At 37.1% G+C, this 26729-nt stretch overlaps 3 protein-coding genes and 1 long non-coding RNA gene across 4 annotated transcripts; 2 read left to right on the top strand and 2 right to left on the bottom strand.

Annotated features, from left to right (window-relative positions):
* Positions 1-241: 241 nt before the first annotated feature.
* On the top strand, positions 242-1725 carry LOC148310802 (uncharacterized; the record flags this gene model as incomplete). The annotated part of the gene is made up of 2 exons (XM_088257771.1): positions 242-1138; positions 1173-1725. A coding segment is annotated over one exon (723 nt), but the record flags the coding sequence as incomplete, so codon positions are not given.
* Positions 1726-5317: 3592 nt separating this feature from the next.
* LOC148310800 (uncharacterized) lies at positions 5318-9228 on the bottom strand. The gene is made up of 2 exons (XR_015837349.1): positions 9060-9228; positions 5318-8460 (listed from the first exon to the last, which is right to left on the bottom strand). It is a non-coding gene; the product is annotated as an uncharacterized LOC148310800 (long non-coding RNA).
* Positions 8467-9186, bottom strand: LOC148310801 (uncharacterized). The gene has a single exon (XM_088257770.1). It carries the CDS (start codon positions 8929-8931, stop codon positions 8680-8682), a length of 252 nt encoding a protein of 83 aa, XP_088113896.1. The 5' UTR covers positions 8932-9186; the 3' UTR covers positions 8467-8679.
* Positions 9229-14318: 5090 nt separating the features above from the next.
* On the top strand, positions 14319-19184 carry LOC148310799 (uncharacterized). Its single transcript, XM_088257739.1, has 3 exons — positions 14319-14684; positions 15325-15475; positions 17801-19184. Exons 1-3 carry the CDS (start codon positions 14477-14479, stop codon positions 18195-18197), a joined length of 756 nt encoding a protein of 251 aa, XP_088113865.1. The 5' UTR covers positions 14319-14476; the 3' UTR covers positions 18198-19184.
* Positions 19185-26729: the final 7545 nt, after the last annotated feature.

Here is a 26729-nt window from a genome sequence, read left to right as displayed (position 1 = left end):
ATCTAGGTCCGCCAGTCGCCATCCAGGGTCATCTAGGTCCGCCAGTCGCCATCCAGGGTCATCCAGGGCAGACAGTCGCTATCTTAAGTTATTTTATTCCGCCAGTAGCCATCTAGGGTCACCGAAGTTGGTCAGCCACTATCCAGGGTCATCCAGGTACGCCATTCGCCGTCTGAGGTTATCTAGGTCCGCCAGTCGCCATCCAGGGTCATCGAAGTCCGCCAGCCGAAGAGTTATCTAACTCCGCGTGTCGCCATCTAGGGTCATCCAGGTCCGCCAGTCGCCATCCAAGGTCATCCAGGTCCGCCAGTCGCCATCCAAGGTCATCCAGGTCCGCCAGTCGCCATCCAAGGTCATCCAGGTCCGCCAGTCGCCATCCAAGGTCATCCAGGTCCGCCAGTCGCCATCCAAGGTCATCCAGGTCCGCCAGTCGCCATCCAAGGTCATCCAGGTCCGCCAGTCGCCATCCAAGGTCATCCAGGTCCGCCAGTCGCCATCCAAGGTCATCCAGGTCCGCCAGTCGCCATCCAAGGTCATCCAGGTCCGCCAGTCGCCATCCAAGGTCATCCAGGTCATCCAGTCGCCATCCAGGGTCATCGAAGTCCGCCAGCCGCCGTCCGAAGCTGAAGAGCTATCTAATTCCGGGTGTTGCCATCCAGGGTCATCGAAGTCCGCCAGCCGCCGTCCGAAGCCGAAGAGTTATCTAATCCCGCCAGTCGTCATCCAGGGTCATCCCCATCCAGGGTCATCCAGGTCCGCCAGTCGTCATCCAAGTCCGCCAGTCATCCAGGTCCGCGTGTCGCCATCCAGGGTCATCCAAGTCCGCCAGTCGCCATCCGAAGCCGAAGAATTATCTAGTTCTGCCAGCCGCCATTCGAAGCCGAAGAGTTATCTAATTCCGCCAGTCGCCATCCAGGGTCATCCAAGTCCGCCAGCCGCCGTCCGAAGCCGAAGAGTTATCTAGTTCCGCCAGCCGCCATCCGAAGCCGAAGAGTTATCTAATTCCGCCAGTCGCCTTCCAGGGTCATCCAGGTCCGCCAGTCGTCATCCAGGGTCATCGAAGTCTGCCAGCTGCCGTCCGAAGAATTATCTAATTCCGCATGTCGCCATCCATCCAGGGTCGTCCAGGGTCATCCAGGTCCGCCAGTCATCCAAGTCCGCCAGTTATCCAGGTCCGCGTGTCGCCATCCAGGGTCATCCAAGTCCGCCAGTCGCCATCCGAAGCCGAAGAATTATCTAGTTCTGCCAGCCGCCATTCGAAGCCGAAGAGTTATCTAATTCCACCAGTCGCCTTCCAGGGTCATCCAGGTCCGCCAGTCGTCATCCAGGGTCATCGAAGTCTGCCAGCTGCCGTCCGAAGAATTATCTAATTCCGCATGTCACCATCCATCCAGGGTCATCCAGGGCCGCCAGTCGCCGTCGCCATCACCAGTCATCCAGTCATCCAAGTCCGCCAGCCGCCGTCCAAAGTTCTGCCAGTCGCCATCCAGGGTCATCTAGTTGCGCCAGTCGCCATCCAGTCATCCAGGATCATCTAGCTCCGCCAGTTATCTAGTTTTGCTAGTCCACATCCATTCATCCAAGTCCGCCAGTTGCCGTTTGAAGCTGTCCAGGTCCGCCAATCATCGCCCAAAGCCATCCAGGTCCACAAGTCAACAATAAGGGGTCATAAAGATCAGGGCTCCTCTAAATTGATCATTCGTCTGCGGTTACACACATCCAGTCGCATTCATTGCCAATCAGTTTCCCATTAGGTCTTCAATTTTTATCAGAGATAGTTCCTGACCAGTTAACATCCAATTATCTACAAGTCATTAATAATATCAAAAGGTAAACCGGGTCATCAGTCCACCTCCCAGGCAGACCGGGTCATCAGTCACAATCCCATGCTGCAATGCTTATCCAATACTTTCTCCTCCACCCTCTTCAGCAATGATAGTTTGTAAACAATTTAGTCCTCAACATTCACTTTCCACCATCGTCCAGTATTGCATGTTTCAGAAGTATATTAAATGCACATATGTTAGGAGCCACCAAAGCATGATCACCATCCAAATCGAGGCAATTTCCACTATTTTAGCTCAGGGTAACTCCAACAATGAAGAGAAAGTGCACCTGCCAGTCATATCCCATGCAAAGTCCCATTTAGGTCAACTTCCAGTGCTATAAAATATCAATTCTCTACCTAAAAGCGAAAAGATCCAACAAACCCTCCTCACAAAGCAAAACAATAAAATAAAAACAAACTGGAAAAGAAAATCTAATAGATTCCACGGGATACTTCATTTACAGCTATTCCGGTGATCATTCCGCGATAAACAGAACATCGAAGCTAACAATTAGCACAAACATATACCAAGTTAGCTAAAATTGTAAGGGTTATTTTGCATCCACAATAAAAATGCGATTCTCAACCTACCTCTTGATGAATAAATATGATTGCATACTCAATTTTCAAACAAAATCATACGATACCACTAGAAAACAATATCCGCACAGAACTCCACACCAGATTTAAGACAACTCTTGCTTTACATAATCGACAAAGTATAGCTGTGCATCAGTGCCAATGAAGGCCTGCCATTGTAAGGTACATGCAATCCCGCGTTAAATCAAAATTCCACTCTACGTGACTACACAAGCCAGCTTCATACACCAACAGGATTACAGATGTTCCCAAATCCAGACTATGTGACCAAAAAATGTCAGACATTAGCTTTCGCTGAAAACATTTACAGAAGTCTAGTATGCCAATGAGGATATTAGAAATAAAACATGATAATGATGAATGAATGAGAAGAAATACCTGTGCAATATTACAATGTTTCCATTCCAGTGACAAGCGTTAACATAAAATCTGTCTACGACTTAGTACTATTTCTCTTCAGCAGAGATCCGCTACCCTTCTACTACCTGATTGTCCCGACTGGCAGAGTACTATTCCAAAATACTGAAATCAGAGAACCTCACAGCGCAGGGGGGGGATCAACACAAAACGCCAACATTTTCCCAGAAATGTCTCATTGCAATACATTCAATACATGTCGCTTCCTTGGAAATGCCAATTGCAATCAACTACTTCAAATTATATGAAATAATCACTGCACCTTTTAGATTTAGAGGATGCCCACATTTTGTGGTGCCGTCAGAGTCTTGCGTTCTGTAGAATGCCCCAAAATAGCGTAGCTTCTCTTGTTACCATAATCTGGTTCCAACGAAGGCAGTCAAATCCATAGCCTCGTATGGTTGAGCATAGGTCTAACTATATAATTGCCGGGGAGATGCCAATCCTTAGTGTGTCTGAAACCAAGTGCCAAAATTGCCTCCACTGCAGAAATATGCACACAGCTAAGTGCTGGATTGTTTCATTGCAAGGTAATAGTACCTTCATCGCTCCGACTTCAGATTGAGTCAAATAGACTGCATCCAGACGCTCGCGAGTTAAAACCAGTTTAAAAGTACTCGACGCCATCCATATATAAGCGAGTGAACAACCCTAAAATGGTCAAGTTTCGATAATTAATTCGACGCCCAAATGCCGCACCATTTCTTCCGGAAATCCCGAAGGACATCAGCTCACCAAGTTATCTATTTTGAATTCTGATATAGGCAGCTCCGGAGACCTCAAGATGCGGCGACACGCTCCCAGCGCCCGCTACTCTATCCCGAAGCCCCGCAGCCGCACCCGGCGCCCGTCCAGTGTCCCTAAAAACCTGCAAACAAATAGCTACACCCGTTGCCAAATTTTTTGCAACATTTCATTGCAAATCTTTTTTGCAATGCGTCACGGAAATTCTTTTGTGACCAATTCTGTGATGTGTTGCCAATTCTTTTGCAACAGTCGCCATGGAAATTCTTTTGCGACTCAGGGTAGCTTTTTTTTTTTCTTTTTTTTTTGTTTCCTTTGCTGTTGCCCGTCTTGTCATGTCTCGCATCGCCCATCATGTCTTCTTCCCGGCTTTCTTCAATCTCCATGGTCAATCAGTCCAGATAAAACTTATGGCACCACACTCGCAGAAGCCTCGCACATTTAGTATGTTTGCCGCTTATGACAAACACCAATGATCCATATAACCACAACTACCAAACACTTCCTCGGCACTAGAACTCATACCACAAAATAGCATCGGGAAGGGAACACTTCTGCCCAGATGTTGGATTTTCTCATTACTTCAGGGGGGTAGATTCGGAAGAAAAGATGTATTTAAGATTTCACCTACTTCTTTCTTGAACCATTCTTTAAGATGATCTAACCTAAGCATCATCGAGCCTCCTCGATCAGGAACAAAGTGTAGATTATATTTGACTCGCAGTTAGCGTATCCAAAATTGTAACGCTTCAAAAGGCGGGTTGACTGATGAGATTTCTCATTATATTTCATCTTCGCTCTTATTCCAAATATCGGTAAATAATTATCTTTTTTTTTATAGGGATGGATTACTGAAAAAAAATAACACCACAGGCAGCCAAAGTGGCCGCAGAAAAATCCTAACGATGTTTATTTAGAAGTTGCATTCCCTGCAGCTCGCGCTGACCAAAACTGAGCTTGTTGCCACACTTTTTTGCAACAAGCTATGATTTTTTTTTATTCGTCAATTTTCGTACAAATTAAAAATATTTTTACAAGATGATAAATTACATCGCATTGTAATAAAAAAAAAGGAATATATATCATCACTTTAAAAGTCTCGGAACTTTGAAAAATGATACTCTTACCCTAACATCACTTCCTATCTTCACAAGTGTTCACATAACTGCACAAAACTCTCATTCCACACCACGAAACATCCTCAATACTGCAGATTTACGGACTCCATCCTACAAATTTGTCGGGTAACTCATGAAAGGTCTCCTCGGCTCGATATGTGAACTTAATACTGCCTCCGTTATTTCAGCAAAACCGCCGCATACTTCATTCATCGGTCAAATTAAACGGTAAACGTTTCCCAAGATATGTACTGCGATGTAGTGTATTGTATTAATTCAAGATGAATATGTATTTTTAAATATCATTAAATATTTGGAATGCTGAAAACAACAAAATGAATTAAAATTTGCTTCCACGGACTTAGGGCTGACTAAGGAGCCGATTTGGTACGGAGCTTACCTTTACAGAACAGATTGTAGTCCTTCTTAGACACCATTTACAGGTAAAAATATCTAGATTTAGTATTATTATTTTACATTATTCCATGTACTTTTATCAACAGCTTTAATAAACTTCATTTTAGTTATCCTTCCCTCCGTAAATTCAAGTTTTCAACAATTATATACTATTTTTGTTAGCAAGTATCTTCCTCGGTTTTCAAACATTTTCTTGTTCTCGATTGAAGAGACCTTCCGATTATACCATCCTTCTAGCATTTTAAATCCCATATTCTCAATTGAAGACTGCGTGACTTAGTAGTTAAGACTTGTTCGCAAAACCGTCCACACTACACGCCGGTATCATCGCACATCCGGATAATCTGCGATAAAAATACATTAGGGGCCCTAACAACCAACCAGAGTTGGCAACTTATTATTCGCCCCGCATGCAAAGGGGCAGATGTTTGATCGGTATACGTAATAATTTGACACAAGGACCTCGAGTGAAGGCGTCCCGGGACAAGCAGGCAGCGGGATGCAACCATGTGGAGATGTCACCGAACCTCTCTCCTCTCCACTCTGCCGGGGGCTGCCCGAACCTGCGACTGAACTCAAAACTACTCGCCTAACATTACGAGCTACATAACTTACAATTATTTGTAATGGATTACAGAAACTGTACAACCTTGCCGTAAAGCGCTCGTTTCATTTACACGGATACCATAAGCACAGCTGTGCGGGGAGCTGTGAGCGCAGGGTTCTGTCGCACCAGAGGATACAGGGACACCGCAATGCGACGACTCGGCGTTAATGAAGCATTTCTACAGTGGATGGCACGAACGTTAAATGATAGCTTTCTCGGTTACTCGGAGATCTATCCGAAGCATTTTCCGCATCTGCAAACTGTCATAAGAACCATATTCCAAGGGGGGTGACCCCATTACGTCGGCAGGACACTACGGCCCGCAATATGGACTAATGATGTGTAAAGAGTCAAATTTTGTTATAGTTACGCAGTCTCAGATTTAACCCTCGTTTTAAGATTTCCACACGCCAATGCCGGTGCCGTGGTACATGTACTGCCAAGTCTCGACAGGACATACCTTACAATTAACCTTCGCATTTTGGTCAAACGCGCTTTCGCATTATTCAGACGGCTTCTGTAAACATTTGCAAAGGACAAGGCCCCATGCGGGCGGGTTAACTTGGCTGCCAGCAGACAGCTACTTCACACAGGTTGCATACCACACTTGTATATTTGCATCAGACTTACTTCTCGGGATATAAAGGCTAGGCAACATCGGTTCTACTCGCGTAACTGGCTCGAAGGGCCGAGTCGCACCGTTCCGCCAGACTACCTGCAATCTTTAAAGAGGTAACGCCCTACTAAGGGCAGGCTAACGGCATATCGAAGTAGTGATAGAATCGGCTTACTGCAGTTTCATTTACTTTATTGTCGAAGCGCAAGATGACTCCTTATTTTACAACCATGGAACTATGCCAATAAAACTGACCATCGGATCCCATTTCTTAACTCGTGAAGTTCGTGAGCATACTTATTTCTGTAATGAAAAATCACAACACGTTGCGTCCCCGAAGGAACAGAAACTCAATATAGGATAAGGTCATAACCAAACCATCCGAGCGCAGTCTGCTATATTCTCTAATAATCCTCTCCGTCCGCATTTTCAAAAGTCCTTATTACGCGTGTATCTCGAGGTCTTACAACCAGTGATCATAGTGTGCTAATTCTCTGGAATGATAAGCAAAACATGGTCCCAAGAGCTTTACGAGGAAAGCCAAATAGCAGTGATTTATCTTCAATAAAGGTACTTGATAGGTTTACTCATAGTTTTCACGTCCTATTGCAGATTTACAAGTCAAGTGTCCCGTGTTTCGAATGTGGCAATGCTTTCTATCAGTGTGAGAATGTTTTTCCGATACTTTAAGGCGCTGCTCTATCTGAAATACATCCAAGATAAGGGGGGGCCTCATAGAGGCTTTAAGCATCCTTCTCGCATTCTTCCTTCGATATCTCGCACGTAACCGCTCCAATATTTCCTTCTCTTCATTTGATACTTATTTCATGTTACCTTCGTTTGCTTTTTACATTTAGGTGTTTACATATTCAGAGTTGTCCGGCAGACAAATGTGTATTCTGGTTTTGCAGACCTGACCACCACCTTTTCCGGATCTTGAAACCGAGAAGCCCGCATCTGTGAGTATAAAAATAAATAATAATCCCTAACAGCCGCCTCGGGCTGACTCAATACTTTTAACTACAAAATATCGGATATACTTTTTATTTGAAAAACCTGTAGTTAGCTGGGGCACGTTCGTCCGGCACTCTACGGAAGAATGCTGAAGTCCGACACGACCGCCCTCGGTTGAATTTTCGACCTACGACCAGAAAGATGAGCCCCGCCAGTATTACATGCCCGCAGGAAATTTACCTCGGTAAACCTGCAGTCATTTGGCAGTTACAGCGACCGTGGAGCCAAATTTTTCTTATAATCGAGGGTGTCCTCGAAGTTGACCGCGACATGCCGAGGATACTCTGAGACTCTGTAATGCATCACAAGAACACCACAGCTACCAGTTTGATGGGCAAGGCCCAAATATTGCACGACATCCAACATTAAAATGTAATGTTAATACTTGCAGTCTCAGAACACGCACGGTACGAGACCGGCAACGGCAAGCCGATAGCTTCTATCTGCAATAAGTAAAATTATCCCGCCTGGACTACAAGGCGGTCTGCGAACACTTCTTACGTTCCCGGCTCCCGGAGTACGGTAAGCAGCGCTGCAGAGAGCTGTCGCTGCACAGCACCCCACAGACAGGTGGAACGCCATTTCTAAACAGATCGTATAATGTTATGGTCCCTAACCCCTAACTCGACTTCAAACATTCATTACATCAAAGATATCTTTCAGTTCAACATCAAATAAAGTTTAGTGATCTTATTAAATGATATTCAACAATACTCTTATCAATCTCACGTAATCAGGTGTGGGGCTGAGATAAGGCGGAGTCGGTGGTGGTGACGGTAGCAACAGCGTCCGGGAGGCCTGCGCGAGCCTGGGCAGCAGCTGCGGCGGTGACACTCCGTCATCACCCATGAAAAGTTTTAAAGGCAACCAGATAAGTGTTCAAAAATAAATGAGGCAATTTTTTTTTCTCAAAATAAAAATTTATTTTATTAAAATTATTTACAAGCAGATTCAATGTGAATCGAAAAGTACATTAAAGATACTTTTTATCTGAAACAGATAGAATATAAATGCGAACGATACTTCAATCTACAAACCCTTGTCGGCGCCCCTCGGCGGCCCCTGCCCGTGGTGCCCCGCCGGCCTCGGGAAAGTGAGACTGTAAGCCAAAAAACATCCTTCATAGTCTCAAATCTAATTCACAGCGCAGTTATTTGGTATTCTAGGCATGATACCCGTAAAATAAACAAACAAAAGTGACTAGTTAAAGTTCGCCTATCTGGCGGCTTCGGGAATTTTCACATTGTTTAAGTTATTGAAAAAATTATCTATGCTTTTGATTTCTTCGTCCCACATGTCGGGCGCCGGTGGTTCTTGTCTAGCGGCGTCGCAGTCCGCCTTGAGACGCCTTCAGCCGCGCCCATCGCTGCGCACGCGCCCTCTGCTTCCGCATCAGCTCGTCCTCGGCCTTCCTCAGCGTCAGGGACAAAATGGCCACCCTCCGCAGCTCGCTTTTCTTCTGTCTCCTCGCTTTCACGGCCTTGCTCCTCACGCTGGATATCCACTTGGTCAGAGACTCCGTCTTTGTTCGGGAACTGCTGGCGTAGGCGTCCGCGGCAGTGTCCGCCATCTTGTTGTCCACTCCCAGGGTCGGGTCAAAATCCAAGATGGACGACCGCAGATTACCCGACAGTTAAAGATTGAATACGAGAATAAACCTCCTCGGTATCAATATTTTAACAAACAGTTTAAACACACCTGAATCGTGTATCCTTTTCGGCTCCTCCAAGACAACTTGGATAACTAGTAACTTTCACAAAAACTTTTTTCAAAGAACACACTTGCGCAGTCTCACTGTCTCGAGCTCGGTTGGAAGGCGAATGATACACGTCGGCCATTTTGTGTCGTATTTATACCATTTGAATTACTCCGCGAACCATTTTCAAGTAGTACCAATGAAATCATAAAAAATACGATAATTTGGACATTTTATTTCATCAATATATGTTAAAAAAATATTTTAATAATACTACACACTTTAAATAAAGATTTTACAAAGATTTAACTGGTAAAATAAGGTAAAACAAAATTCGTCATCTCAGTGACGTCATAAGTGTACAGCTGGGAGTCATTTGAAATATGAAATATTTTATGAAATACTTTAATTAATGAAATTATCACTTACGCTGAATTCAGAAGAATTCAGAATTTACAACAATGAATTTAATACAAATATAGTACAAATGAATTGTTAATGCTTATGCTAAATGAAATTCAGTAAGAAAACCACATGAACAAAAAAGGTATTAAACATAATATCATCAGAAATGTAAAGCATAAGGTAGCATTTTTGAAATCTTGTTAAATTTCGTAAACTAACTACTAAGTACAAAATTTTGAGTGTGTCCAAATACTTGTTCACAAAATCTGGATTATCTCCTATGACAGTCGTCAGCCCCGTAAATGCCCAGACTTCCATACTCTTCTTCATGTTTGATGAGATGTCAAAAAAATAACTACTTAGTAACTAACCAAACAATCTCAATACATACACCTTTCTCAATAATTAAAGAAAACACTTCGTTTTTTACCACTTGAGTTTAATTATAGACTACATGTTTCAGAAGCTAAACTTCCATCATTCAGGTCTGTATAATAACTAAAATATAAAATATAAAATTGTTCTATAAATAAGGATAGGGGGAAAGTAAGGGGAAGGGGTTAGTCAAGGAACGGAGTTTGAAAACAAAGGAAAAATTGAAAGCAATGGCGAAGAATTTTGAAACAATATATTATTTAATAAATTATTATTAGAATTCAGGTTTTTTTGTATTTCTAAATTTTCAAGATAATTCATAATTTGGCCTTTATATGGAACAAGGTGTAATAATTTTAATTTATGGGAGTGAAATGAGTGATTAGTATCTATTATATGATTTGCAAATTCCGAAAAATAATTACTAACAAGACCGCTTTGATGTTCTTTAATTCTAATCTTTAAATTTCTCGCAGTTTGGCCAATATATTTTCTATCACAATCTCCACATGAAATTTCATAAACACCACTTTTTTGTAATAAATCAATTTTAGATTTTGAGTTATCGAGGATTTTATGTAAATTATTATTTGTATAATATGCAGGTTGGATATGGGAGGGTAAGATTTTCGAAATATTTTTAGTTATTGAACCCGTATATAAAATTTTTCGCCAAGATTTATTTTTTATTGAATCATTATTAGGTGCTGAATATATGTATTTTTTGGTAAAATTATTTTTAATTTTATTTTTTAACATTTTATCTATTAGCGCGCTATTATACCCGTTGTTTTTTGCTATTAGTTTAATTGTGTTTAATTCACGATTATAATTTGAGTTACTGAGGGGGATATTAATTAGTCTATTTAATAATGAATGGAAACTGGCCATTTTATGTGAAATGGGATGAATGGAATCAGCTGGAATGACTGTGTCAGTGTGTGTTGGTTTACGATATATATTAAAATCTAATTTATTATTTATAACTTTAATCGATAAATCAAGAAAATTTAGGGTATTATCGTCATTTTTTTCCATGATAAATTTAATATTATTATGTAAAGTGTTGATGTGGGTAAGGAATGAATCTAATTGTCTATCAGTCCCAATAAAAATACAAAAAATATCATCAACGTACCTAAACCATCTAAAAATACATGTTTTTACAATAGGATGATTAGAATTTAATAATTCTGTCTCAAAATCATTAAGGAACATATCAGCTAATACTGGCGAAAGAGGAGAACCCATTGGGAGTCCGTCTCGTTGTTCATAAATTAAGCTATTAAATTCAAAATAATTTTGAGATGTACAAATATCATAAATTCTAGTCATTTCTTTTACATACAAATCATCTAAATCTGAATCACATAATAGTTTCATAAAAACACGGGTTACCTAAATTACACAAAATAAATGTTCCAATTAGACCAGTTGTATCATACGTGAGTGCGCCAAATTATAAACTTTGTAAATTACTAAATCATTTAATTATATGTCATAAAATTTTTTCACCAACATATAGCATAAAGAATACTTTGGAATTTATTGAGAAAACTCAATATTTAAATATTCCTTCTAATGCTAAAATTATTTCATTTGATATTGTAAATTTATTCACAAACGTCCCAATAGATGATGCCAAAAGTGTTTTTATGAAACTATTATGTGATTCAGATTTAGATGATTTGTATGTAAAAGAAATGACTAGAATTTATGATATTTGTACATCTCAAAATTATTTTGAATTTAATAGCTTAATTTATGAACAACGAGACGGACTCCCAATGGGTTCTCCTCTTTCGCCAGTATTAGCTGATATGTTCCTTAATGATTTTGAGACAGAATTATTAAATTCTAATCATCCTATTGTAAAAACATGTATTTTTAGATGGTTTAGGTACGTTGATGATATTTTTTGTATTTTTATTGGGACTGATAGACAATTAGATTCATTCCTTACCCACATCAACACTTTACATAATAATATTAAATTTATCATGGAAAAAAATGACGATAATACCCTAAATTTTCTTGATTTATCGATTAAAGTTATAAATAATAAATTAGATTTTAATATATATCGTAAACCAACACACACTGACACAGTCATTCCAGCTGATTCCATTCATCCCATTTCACATAAAATGGCCAGTTTCCATTCATTATTAAATAGACTAATTAATATCCCCCTCAGTAACTCAAATTATAATCGTGAATTAAACACAATTAAACTAATAGCAAAAAACAACGGGTATAATAGCGCGCTAATAGATAAAATGTTAAAAAATAAAATTAAAAATAATTTTACCAAAAAATACATATATTCAGCACCTAATAATGATTCAATAAAAAATAAATCTTGGCGAAAAATTTTATATACGGGTTCAATAACTAAAAATATTTCGAAAATCTTACCCTCCCATATCCAACCTGCATATTATACAAATAATAATTTACATAAAATCCTCGATAACTCAAAATCTAAAATTGATTTATTACAAAAAAGTGGTGTTTATGAAATTTCATGTGGAGATTGTGATAGAAAATATATTGGCCAAACTGCGAGAAATTTAAAGATTAGAATTAAAGAACATCAAAGCGGTCTTGTTAGTAATTATTTTTCGGAATTTGCAAATCATATAATAGATACTAATCACTCATTTCACTCCCATAAATTAAAATTATTACACCTTGTTCCATATAAAGGCCAAATTATGAATTATCTTGAAAATTTAGAAATACAAAAAAACCTGAATTCTAATAATAATTTATTAAATAATATATTGTTTCAAAATTCTTCGCCATTGCTTTCAATTTTTCCTTTGTTTTCAAACTCCGTTCCTTGACTAACCCCTTCCCCTTACTTTCCCCCTATCCTTATTTATAGAACAATTTTATATTTTATATTTTAGTTATTATACAGACCTGAATGATGGAAGTTTAGCTTCTGAAACATGTAGTCTATAATTAAACTCAAGTGGTAAAAAACGAAGTGTTTTCTTTAATTATTGTAACATGTCTTACCACAAAGTTAATGCCGAAACAATAAATAAAATACACCTTTCTCAATTTTATCGACAATGCTTATCTAAGGCTTGCATTCTTTCCTTATTTCACTATTCGAAGATCTATCATACATTGTTTTGTCGCACATTCGCCTGAAGGATCATGTAAAATTACGTGATGAAAATCTCACATACCATTAGATTAAGTTTTTTTGTGTAATTCGCTTGAGCTATGTTTTAATGTTGTTCGTAGTATTGCATGCTTTTTTGTGAATATTACTAATAAAATAAATTATATATGTATAATAAGACTCCCAGCTGTACGTTGCATCAATAGATTCTAGAAGCAATGCCGTTCCCGTTCCAAGAAGGTCAAAATGGCCGACGGAATATGCCGCAGCGGGGAAAATCGTTATCCTCCGGGCGCCAAGCGCGAGCGCACAGCTGTCTGTCTGCAAAATGTTGAGCTGGCAACGTTGTAAATACTGAAATACCGATCCGTTTGCGAATCATCTGTTTTTTGTTATGAATTGGAAAAATAAAACGTAGGTAGGTATTTACATAAGATTCCAATCGCCTCAAAAACATGTTTTGAGCAAAATACCTAGACAATGTCGTCACTTTTTTTTACTCGATAAATTCGAAAAAGTCGCTAGAGAGGATAGAACAATGTAAAACTTCTTATAAACATGACATAACTACCTAAATTCCCTTATTTTTTGCTCAAAATATTCTCGTTTATACTAGTTTTTTTTTTACTATTTTAAGCCATACAACTCTAAGGGATCGTGATTTTGTGGAACGGGCATTATGGTAATTTGTATTTTCTCGTCGCTTTTGAGTTGCGTCAACGTAAAAGCAGAATTTCTCAAAAACAGGCTGACGCAATACTGTCACATTTAAGATCGAATTCCTTAAAAACGACTAATAAAAAGACGTATGCGCCCATGTACGAATTAATTGTGTACGTTTATTCTACCCCTAAATATTTCAAACACCTACACCAGCTATAGACTTTTTTTCATATATTTGTTAGTTGCAAAGAAACATTTCTATGTTTCCTTGCCTATTATGTACGAGGATTTATAGCATATCTAGATCCGTCACATAGCTCATTTATTTGTCTAATTCGTTTTGTCACATTCTCCAAATAAGACTACCAAATCCGATATATCCTTATGTCCGATTGCCTGATCAATTTTTGTCAACTGAATACCCTCTTTTGCACTGCTGCAGCTAAATTGCTTTCAAAACCGATCCACCGCACCTGTGACGTAATAACGTGAGTTCAACAACTAATCGAGCTAATTAATTTATAAATGGATTCGTCCTGCCCACTTCTTATTACATACATCTATTGCATTGTATTACGAAATATTCCGTTTCGTCGTGACAGCGATACTGCGTCAGCACGCTGCGTCTAGCGCATACCCTACCCTTCGTAGGAATGAAATATTCGCTGCGTCGCGCGTCGCCAGTCTGCGTCGACCGCCAGCCAAGTAGAGACGCGCGGCCGGCATGGTTGAATAATAATAATTAATTAATATAAGGTTTTTTCTCGTAAAATACTACCTCAAAGTTGCTTCAATTAAACTGTGAAATGTAAATTTATGATTTGAGAGCAGTGACCCATGGGTGTACGTGGATTTTTTAGTACAAAAAAATATTTTAAAATGTTTCATAACCAGAAAGTCTTATTCACTGTCGAAGAAGACGAGAAACTGGTAGAATTGGTGTCGAATTTTCCTTGTATTTATGATGGGAATAACCCGATGTACAAGAATGTGGCGGTTAAAGATGATGCGTGGAGGGAAATAGCGGAGTTCGTCGAGAGATCAGGTAAAAGCAATAACATCAAATCAGACACATTTGCCATACCGGCAATCTGACAGCCTATAATTGGTCATCATCATCTTCTTCTTCTTCATGAGCCCTCTGACCTCCGCTGCTGGATATATGCCTCTTCCCCTTCTTTCCATTTCCTACGGTCGGTTGCTGCTTGCAGCCAGTTTCTACCCCCCACAGCGACTATGTCGTCGGACCATTTTTGGGTCTTCCGACACCTCTTCCGGTCTCCATCGTAGAATTCTTGGGGTCCATCTTGTGGTCATAAGCCCTGTCAATACCCAAACTTCCATATTCTTCTTCATTTATTGTAATGGCCCTTCCATCTGCTCTCCACAACCTTACCAGCCCTTCATTATCTTTTCAAGTTCGGTCATAGTGCACATTCCAGATGTTTCCCATGAACATAATCGCTTTGCTTATCAGCAGCTATTTAAGGGTAGTCTACCCTAAATGAAGCATTAGTTATTCACAAGAGACGTGGTGTAACTTCATGACAGAGCTGATTTGGAACATATAAGTATTGACTGACAAAGATTTTTCGACTTAAATCAAAACAGAGAGATGAAATGTGGATATCGTGTTATCTCTGTATTGAAATACTGATTCCGTTTCCTTGTTTAATCCACCGCAGAAGGAGATTGCAAAAAGAGATGGAGGAACATCAAGGACACTTATCTAAAAAGGGAAAAGAGAACGGGAAGTATTACATCCAGGCATGGGAAGAAATGGCCACTAGCAGATATGCTGTCCTTCCTTTCCCAAGTTGAACGCAAGCATCGTGAGTAAGTAAATCCACGAAATCCTACAGGATCAACTCATTTATTTAAAAAAATATATACTACCAAAGAGTTTCTTTTGGAATTCGCTGTTTTTTTTTTATCAACTCTCTAAAATTACGAAAATGCTTATAATATAGTTGAACTTCGTTATCTGACGAATTTTCAATTATTTGACCGGATTTTTCGTCCGTTATATCCGAAGTTCATTACATAGAGGTCCGTTATATCGAGGTTTTACTGCATTGAATATCAAAACGCATATAAAGCAAAAGAAATGTACACAAACTTAAATTATTCATATCTCTCTTCCCTCTTAACCAATCGTCTAATGTTTTTTTTGATGAACTTTCAAGTAAAACGTGAAAATTTCCAATTTGTTAATTAATTCCTTGTAAACATTGTTTACCTCACCGCAGCAATATTGAGTCTGTATTTTACGAAAATGACGGTATCTAAATTACCCAAAATCATTATTATTACAAAATGATAACGATAATTAAAGGCTTAGTCACGCTATTTGTCATTGTCAACGCCGTGTTTGTTTATCAGTTTATCACGGTGATGTATGAGTTGTTTTTCCAATTATTTTATTTTTTCCAATTATTTCACAAATTTATAATCTTCTTTTCTGACTTGATCTTTCCACTCTACCCCTCTCCCCGCTCCTTTGCAGATAGTACTGTACATTAATATCAAATTTCATAATAATTGATAACAGAATTTAAATTCTCCAATATCAACAAAAAATATTACTGAAAAAACCCTGATTAGGACCATTTTCGTATGTAGCCTATAAGGCGTTTTGAAGGCAAGATCAAGGCAAGGCGCTTCAGTCCAGGGTGATATTTTTAAGTTTAGTTCAGGATGATAGGAGTTGTATTTATTATTTACCTTGCTAATTGCTTATGTACGTGGTTTATAGTTTGATAACTGGATTTTTGTTTCTCCTAGCTAAAAACACCTTTCAATTTATTCTGTGTTGTGAAAAGGAGGGACATTCTAGTGTGAGCCAATAAGGAAGTTCACAGCATTTGCTCATTGCTGGGAGAAAACCACGTAAAACTCCCAGGAGAAGTCGGACTGTTGGCTGTCGTCAACAGACCTTTAGAAGGGAGTTTGTGTCCTAGCTGGTTTATGGTACCAATGTCCTTCACTTTGATCACATATGATACCATTTTGATCACATATGAAACCACCTCTTGTGAGAGTTCCTTATGAACTAACACAGATCCGATGTCGGATAGGTCCTCAACCAGGTTCCTGCAACGCACCTCCAACTGTTGTCTTTGAAAGCTGAAATGGGGCAAAGGGGGGGTGAGGGACATCTTGAGGTGTCTCATCATCACACGTACAGCTGTCATTCTCGGAAAGCTTGAAACGATGCAGGTGTATCATCGATCCAGAGTGATATTGTTTCAATGTCAGAGTGAAAATTCATGAATATGTATTTCGATCCTTCAGCGCGGTAGTCAAATGCGCTACTAACTAAACTATGGAGGCGGATTAGAAATGTATATTTTTTTAAATGCTAGTTACGTTGTTATATGTATAACCATTTACCAAGATTTTAGTAGGTACACCGGTTTCAAGACACTATTACGAAAGCACTTACACGCACACTAAAATATTTATCACATCCGAAGACCAGCATGCACTTCTTGGCCTCTGGCCTGACGCATGTGATCAGTAATATGTGTAGGTGTGTGTAGCGTCACTCGCATGCTGGTGAAGTGATTACCTGACGAAGAGACGGGTACGTCTCGAAACCGGTAAACCAAAATCTCGGTGAATGGTCATATACTAACAAAACTGACACGTCTGACCATAAAGTTAGTATATTTTTTTTTACATCTCAACATAAAGAAGAATATGGAGTTCTGGGAATTTACGGGGGTTGCGACAGTCATAGGCTGGTTTAAGTGACTTTACACACGTGTAACATTTACCAATTCTACCCATGATTGACAACTACACTACTCAAATTCTTGGAACTTCCTATATATTGTATATTGATCGAAGTCGAAACATGGTGTTTGAATTTCACTAGAGACCATCTATGGTGAGATGAGAGAAGCTTTTTTATGTTATGTGAGTGCTACACGTGTGTAAAGTGATCACTTTGACCAGCCTATGACGGTCGTAAGCCCCGTAAACGCCCAGACTTTCGTATTCTTCTTCATTTATGTTGAGATGTCAAAAAAATGTAAAAAATAACTCCTAATTGGGGAGATAAGCCAGATTTGTAAACAAGTATTTGGATACACTCTAAATGTTGTAATAAAGTTACTGCTTTAAATATTAATGATAGTATTTTTACTTTATTCACAGAAGTAGCAACACCGAGTGTGATGATACAAACGCAAATAACTATGACGGCGACGACCCTTTGGACGAAAGCGCCACCATGAAGAAAGCGGACGCGCAATGGACCTGGGATAACATAAACGACACCTCCATGCAAAACGAAGAATCGATTGCCGACACGTACCGACCGCCAAAGAAACGACAAAAAGTGACCGAGAACACCACTGAATTGACGGAGGCAGAAACCAAATGCCCCGAGAGACAAGAGGTCGTCATGAGCTTTAGCCAGAACCGGGACGACGAGGTCGACTTATTCTTCAGAAGCATATCCATGTCATTGAAGAGGCTAAAACCAGAACTAATCAATGAAGCAAAAATGAGAACCCTTCAGATGTTATTTGATCTGGAAAGTCGGAACTAGGACCCAATCTAAGGGGGCTTGTCGACTACCCGGAATTCCGTGTAATTTTACCGTCCGGCACGTCAGTTAGCGTTTTAAAACGATGATTGGCTTGGATTGGCTTGTGCTTTTGTCCACCTTTCTTCGGATCGGAGCTCTCGATCGGTGCGTAAACACGTTGCACGTAAATTCGATCACGCTAAACTGTCGTAGTCGTTTTCATTTTGCAAAACCGGACTGCCGAACGGTGAAATCCCGTATAGTGGACAAACGCCCTAAGAGTACCTAGCTCTTCCGCTGATCTGTACAAAAGTGGTTAATACCGCGCCTTTCTTCAACTTGTTCATAGTAATTTTTAAGTATGTTTTAATTTCATCTCACCAATAGATGTCTCTAGTGAAATTCTAGTGATTCGAGCAGTATGTTTCAAGATTGAACCATATAAATAAAAGTTCCGAGAATTTGAGTATAGTGGTTGTCAATCATGGGTAGAATTGGTGAATGTTACACGTGTGTAAAGTGATTACTTAAACCAGCCTATGACGGTCGTAAGCCCCGTAAATGCCCAGACTTCCATATTCTAGTTCATCTATGTCAAAAAATAATATGTATTAGTTTGTTTGAACTATTATGTGATTTTTTATGTTATTTAAATATAATGAATTATGAACCAACTGTAGAGAAGTGTATGATAGGTAGATATGTAAAGATACAAAACAAACAAAAAAATCTCATATTATTAAATTTTTAATGAGTTTTGATCTTGAAAGAAAATAAATATTTTATTTATAGTATTATTTTCTTCAAATTATGCTATATTTACGCCAACGCAAAAATGGTTCTCTTTTAAATATAGTATTTCTAGAACTGATATGAATAAAGTAGAAAGGTTCTAATTATTATTTTTTTAAATACTTTATTATACCTTTATTGTGTAACGGCCATGAGTCGATTTATTTAATAACGAAATTGAAATAAAAAATTGCTTTTTAGTTTATTTATTTATAACCGTCTAGATTTTTTTTATAATTTCCCAACATAACACGACCAATTTGAACGATTTCATTTATAGAAAACAACGATTCATTTCAATGACAATATCTATGAACGCAAGCACATACATGGCTTGAACCCATTCATAATAAAATTCTTTACAAGGACATATCATACGTAGAGCATTTTATCGCGATTTCCATTTTGAAATAAACCTTGTAGTTAAGGTCATTGCAATTAAAATTACCTACACACTATTTTGGATGTACGTCGATATACGGAAGAATATTCTGTTATAACGGGTTAAGTAGGTACTTATTAATATTTATTTTCGGTGTCATCAAAATCTTCGATAATCAATTTAGAAATGACAAAGCCGTTAAGTTATCTACACTACGCAATAAAAATATACAGAAACATAATTGTATGTTGGTTTACAAAATATTAATTAGTCCGCGTAGCATAGTCCTTTGCAATAATATCTAGGTATAGACGGTAGGTACCTATGTAAATCATTGCATATTATTTTTAAAAAATCGCCCCTCCATACTTTCACATAGCATGGGAAACTCGTTGTTTTGTACCTATCTAAATTCAACAGGTATATATATTCACCTTCCCATAACAATACAATGCTCCCCAGTCAAAGCAAAATTCGCAACATGCAAGAAAGACCTCGACCAACCGTCAATCCATTGTGATATTGTACGGTGGGTTTCGAGTTCCGCGACGCGAGACTTGGCAACGTTGCTTTCCGTTATCTTCTCTGGGAAAATTTTATACGAAAGTAGGTAGGTACTCGGTAACTGCGTAAAACACTTATTTTAGTATTGAAAATGTCACGTAGGTAGATAAAACAATAGCTATTGCGCTTCTTACTTTATTGAAACTGCGTATTATAAAAAAAAACATTAATCAGAACAAAAAATGATTACACAAGTACTAGAGTTTGCTAATTTAATTATAATTTCCTGTATATGTACAAACGTGAGTAATTGATGACTGGTTGACGTTTTATTTTTATGTATGTATATTTTTTTGCGAAATGACATTTGCATATTGACAAGAGGACTCTTGTCAAATTCTCAATCTGTTCTTATTCGTCTGCTTGTAACAGAAAGTCCATACAATCTTTTGTTTGGGTTGATCCTTATCCCCTGTAATCTACCCTCATCTAGTTAAAACCACATTTTCTAATAAATAACTACATATTACATTGCATATAACTCATAATTGCTCATAGACATATCACATTATGAGGAATTAGTGCCCTTTATATCAAAACATTTCAAATTGGCTATTCCTGTGTACGACCAACACAATAACGTTTTATTATTATCGTATAATTAAATCTACGTATATTAGTTCGCGAATGACGTCACTGCAAAGAAAGTGCGCATGTATCACGTACAATACCTCAAACAAGATGACTAACATATTGGAATGACGCACGATAAGCAAACTAATAATATATACCTAGAGGTATATACAATATACAGGTATAGACAGGTGGTCGATTGCAGTGAATGGACAACTTTTATTTTGCTTTTAACGAAGTGTTTTGTCAATCTTTTTTATGTATTATCAAAAAGTAAAAGTTACAGAATTAAAATTTATGTCCATATGTATTTGTTTTTTCCCGAAAATAAGTAAAACATGTATGGGTAAAGCCTCTTTTTTTGGAATCGATACACATGGCGTTTACTTATATACTTTTATTTCCACTGAATTTGAAATTTTGAAACTGGATTTTCGACAACTATGAGACTCATTTTTGCCTTCTGTGGTCTTGTAGATTGGTTTGCAGCAAGTTATATTTTAATTATATTTTATATACTTTACGAATATAAGAAAAATTATAGATTTCTAGTTTTAATGACATGACCCATTTTATTACAGATATGTTAACTGTCAAAATCCAAGATTATGAAGTTCGAAATTGAAAAAATCTCTGATGTTTTTTTATATTGAAGAGAATAATGAGTCTCATGGTTACATTTTCGATTAACCTCATTTTTTTGAATTACCTAACGTCCAAGTGACTCTGAAATCTAGCTACAGCTTATGCAACACCGTTTATCATGTCCCTACTCAGTTTTCAACTTTATAAGTTTCATAGCCTATGCCTACTTGTGAGTGGATTTACTCTTTATGTTTAAAGTTACTATAATTTCATGTAATTCATGAGTGAAAATTCTAGGCAAAAACACTCGCATTACCCTCATGGGATGGTATTGGTTACTTAATCTCGGTTTATATTTGTATCCAGCTTATATATTTTAAGAAATTATCAAATATATAAGAAGCTAGAAATGCGAAATTTAATTTACTGGAGAATATTATATTTTTTAAATGGATAATGATAGGATGCACGGGTGAGCATCGGGGCAAATTGTTTTTCAAAATGATTTTTTTATGAACTTTTGTTTCAAGGTGAAAAAGTACAGGTAATCGTCGAAAACCCAAAAAATAAAAATGGCCGATCTAACTCGTATCCTTTTTTCCATAGAAATGTAAACAGATGAGCTCTGCGCTTCTGCAAGAAAAGAAGCAACAGGTATATAGTATTGTGGTAGTATTTTACGAAAATGGCGCCATATCCAAAATTATTATTATTTTAATTAACAACCAAAGCAAATTAAATAAGTTTTTTTTTCAAAAAGGTGAGATTTCAATTTCGTACCAAGAACTGGTGAATTAGTATTGAATTTCATTAATTGATTCGGCAGTCACTTTGTGGTAAAATCTATCCAATTTTTATTAATGTTTTACTTAGTAAATACCACTATTTCTTAAAATCTACTGTGACACGTGAAAATGATGCGGAATGCATCGAAACACGTGTCACAGTAGATTTTAAAAAATAGTGGTATTTACTAAGTAAAACATTAATTAAAAATTAGTATTTAATTTAAAAAAAATCATTCATTGTATCAAAGATTATTTATTTTGAAAACGAATTTTAACTTTATTTGTTAAAACATTTACAATTTATTTTATATAAACGCCATCAAATAAATTCACATGTTAGATTTTTTTAAATTTTGACACGGAACCTAACCTTGTATCGCTCGTTATATTTGTGTTCATTTTACGCCGATTTTTTTTACGTCGCTGTCTCTCGGAAAACGATGGTGACCTGTACGGCTACATTTATGGTCCATTTCTTAGATATCACAGTCTGGAAGAAATGGATTGATCTAGCGAATGCAGCTTCTAACGGGGTTTTGCTGCAACACAGTTTCTAAGGTCAGTTTACATTGAGCCAGTAACTTACTTCAAACACAAGGCATGTCAGTGTTATCTCGGCACTGCTATTGTATAAATTGATTTCACGTCAGTGCAGCTCTGTCGAGCGAGTGTTTTTGCTTAGAATTTTCACTCATGAAATTATAGTAACTTTAAACATAGAGAGTAAATCCACTCACGAGTAGGCATAGGCTATGAAACTTAAAAAGTTGAAGCCTGAGTAGGGTCATGATAAGTGTTGCATAAGCCGTAGCTAGATTTCAGAGTCACTTGAACGTTAGGTAATTTAAAAAAAAACAGCGCTGTCGAGTCAGTGTAGTGGAAATGGAAAACAACGCGGTCTTTCGTACAGAACTGAATAAAACCATTATTTTTCTTGCAATGAAATGCTTCTAAAAACTTCTTTTTAGGTTATGAATTTAAAAATATGTTAATAATTTTAAAGTTTTTAATTTTTGTTTTTATTATTTTCAGTCAGAGTTGCGTTATTTATATTGGTTATCAAACCTTGATATGCATTATTTATTGCAATATTGTTTTTATACAGGCGCGATCGTGGATTCCATGAGGTGGGGGGAGGGGGAGGTGTATAAATTTGTTTTACTAACCAAAATACATAATAACTAAAAAATACTTAATATGCATACCAAACGACAAAATATTAATATAACTTTTTAATGGTAGATTACTGATTTACTCAGAGAATATTGATTTCTCTCAAATTAACAAGGGGCTCGCGCGACCCCCTCCAAGCCCCCTGCAGCCCACCGCTGTCATGAGCTTGAGCTTATTTGAATATAGCATGTGCATCTAGATGTACATGCTATAGGTCTAGACCTTTAGTCAGTTCTCGGCGTCAGTTCTGACGCTAGTAACTGGCTCAATGTAAGCCCGCCTTAACACAAACAGACGTTGGAAATAAAATGAGCGTACTACGCACGTATTTATAGCGGTAAAAAGCGTAGGAAGTCTCGCTGAACTATTTATATATATGTATTTGCTGGATGACTGCCCGCGCCCTCGTGGGTGGTATCCGGAATTCACACGTGTAAGTAAATACAACCCACGTGGTTTTTGGTCTGAGCATCGAAAAAAACAATTTTTCCCGGTCATTGGAACATTTATCTTTTCGAGGTATAATTATTATTTGATCGAGTCTATAATAATAAATATGGTCAATTTATATAGCGCAATCACCTCAAGGAAGTTATAATTTACAGTATTTTTTTACATTCTACGTTTTGTCAATATCTTTTTATTCTTCTAACTCCTTATCTTTCCCCAATGGTGCATAGGGCACCACATCGTATCGATCAGCGTCCGTCATAGGCTGATAAATGAAAGAGTTTCTGCTCAATAAAAAGATTCTTTCATCTCACCATAGATGTCTCTAGTGAAATTCTTGTGAATTCAAGCACTACGTTTCGAATTTGAACAATATATTTAGAAGTTTAAAGAATTTGAGTAGTGTGGTTGTCAATCATGGGTAGAATTGGTGAATGTAACACACATGTAAAGTGATCACTTAGACCAGTCTATGACGGTCGTAAGCCCCGTAAATGCCCAAACTTCCATATTCTTCTTCATCTCGTATACTTAAAATGTGATGTTTGGATGTGTGTGAGGATTGCTTGAATTCACATAAAAAAGTTTATTCAAGTATTGGCCACAAAACTGGGTCATTGTAAAAAATAAAACAAATTCTTTTGACACACTTTCAGTTTGCTAGCATTTTGCTGAAGATTTCTATTTTTATATTCAGGTGAGGTTTCCGTAGGTGTGTGTACTTTGCATATCGCTCACTCCTTTCAAGAACGTCATAAATCAAAAAAATTGATTTTTCAGGAGAACGTTTTTTAAGTTTAAAAATAAATATCAAGCAACTTACTGAACTTTTTACTGTGCAACACATCTTTTTAGGTAAAACCTGAAGGTTTTTTCTCCATTTGAAAAATATTTAATATATTTAAATAAATAATTAAACAATACCTTTTCTTTAAAATGCAAAAACAACACTTTCTGCCGTGTAGCGGGTAAATATTAAGTTAAAATTATGCCGCTTTTGCTGGGATATAGTACATTTTCTGGACATTCCGAAAACATACACAACTGAAAACTGATGATTTTTGATTTATGACGTTCTTGAAAGGAGTGAGCGATATTTCAATTAAAACATTGCAGGGTCAGTCAGCTCAAGACTCCGTTCTTCAAACAATTTGTTTATGCATTCAATAATGACAGTGAATTTTAATTTCTTCTTGTAGATTGTGAGTTTGTGTACTGATGAGATTATTGATATATTAATCTTACAGGGTGCCGGGTGACGAAAAAATAATCACCCTATCCGAAGATGTTATAATTTTTGCAAACGGCGTCGTACGTCAATCATACTTGAAATTTGTAAACTAGACAACTGCAGCATACAAACAAATTGATAAAACGGGCATAAAAGCATAGATTTATTTCATATATTGTTATCCACCTTGAAGTGTGTACTTTCTTAGCATTTCTTCTCCACGTTATAATGGATACATTTAAACGTTGTGTTTCACTCTCTCTCGCTGCTCGCTGATAGTATGTGAAGGAGACGTGTATTTACCAGTGCTTACTATTTGTTATTTTATGTTTAAGACTTTTTGTTTCTCTATTAGTATATTTTTATATTAGATAGGTTATATGGTATATGTATTATGTTGAAGGCATTAGCTGTTCAATAAATAATTATTTTTTAATTTTTATTTGTATACATTTATTTAAATCACAATTTATACATATTTAGAACTTTTTTTTGTTGCAGAGATCCACCAAGCCACCTTGTGTGTCTTGCCAGTGGAGTTCTTTTTTAATACATTTTTTATTGTTTTTAACGATTTTAACCTAATATAGACACAAAAAAGAGAAAAAAATTAAGAATTTAAACATTTTACAATTTTCATAAAATTAACTCTTGATCATTTACCCATTCCTTTATTTTGCCTTTGTTCCCTATTTTATTTTGACCTCTAACATCCGTCGGCAACAAATTAAAAATGTTCGAAACGATATATTGCAGTGTTCGACTCCCATATTTATTGTTAATTCTAGGGACTGTCAAACCTTCGTTGTATGTAAATCGTGTATCATGGTTGTGTACTAAAGGATTTCGATATTTTTGTCCAGTTTGATGTTCAACGATGATAATCATCCACAATATTCCACATACCGGCAGTAATTTTAAATGTTTATTTATCAAGATTGGATTGTCCCTTTGATTATATATATGACTTTTATAAATATATATATATATATAAATATAAATAAATATATTTATATATATATATATATATATATATATATATATATATATATATATATATATATATATATATATATATATATATATATATATATATATATATAATGTGTACCAACACTGGCGGCAGCCACTTGACAGATATCACTTTTTCCACTTAACAGGAAAAATTATGAAGGTCAAAATAAAGATTTCCATGACTCAAATTTTTTATTTATTATTTATCATAAAAGTTATTCGAAAACGAAATTGGATGATTAATTATGCGCTACCCTGAATTTGTTTGTACGCTGCAGTTGTCTAGTTCACAAATGCCCAATAAGATTGACGTACAATGCCATCTGTAAAAATTATAGCATCTTCCAATAGGGTAATTGATTTTGCGCCACCCCTTATGTAAAAATCAATGATTGTCGGTTCATATTTTATGTGCTGCCATACCATTCATGCAATTGTGACAAAACTGTTTCAATGCATTCCACATCATTTTCAAATGATGCGGAATCCATTGAAACACGTGTCATACTAGATTTTAAGAAAAAGTAATATTTACCAAGTAAAACATAAATTAAAAACGGATGGATACTACCACAAACTGATTGCCGAATTACATTTAAAGTACATTTAACTTACAGTAGGCATGGAAAATTGGCAAAAAACAAGCGGCACTGGTCACTCGCAGTTTATTCTACATTATTATCACTCATGCCGATCAATGTGAGTGAAATTAAATCAAATGATTTATCACAAGGGCTAATTTTCTTCCTAAAGCATAAAATATAAACAAACACACAAACATATTTTTTTATATATATATAATATTACCCTGGACTGGTACCTCAAACGTAGGACTTATCAACTTGCCTTCATGTAATGTGGATACCGTGCTTCAGACAGCTGCCATAACTTTCAATCTTTTCCAATGCATTATTTGTTTCATAGACTTTCAATAAATTTTTATTTATTTTTGTAGAACTCCATATGTTATAAATTTAAATACTAAAATTAAACACTGATTA

This window comes from Brachycentrus maculatus, unplaced genomic scaffold, assembly GCF_059751285.1.
Source record: "Brachycentrus maculatus isolate JH-2025_06_01 unplaced genomic scaffold, ASM5975128v1 h1tg000087l, whole genome shotgun sequence".
Lineage (NCBI taxonomy): Eukaryota > Metazoa > Arthropoda > Insecta > Trichoptera > Brachycentridae > Brachycentrus > Brachycentrus maculatus.
The sequence above is the reverse complement of the archived record's forward strand: the minus strand, read 5'-3'. Positions and strand labels throughout refer to the sequence as shown.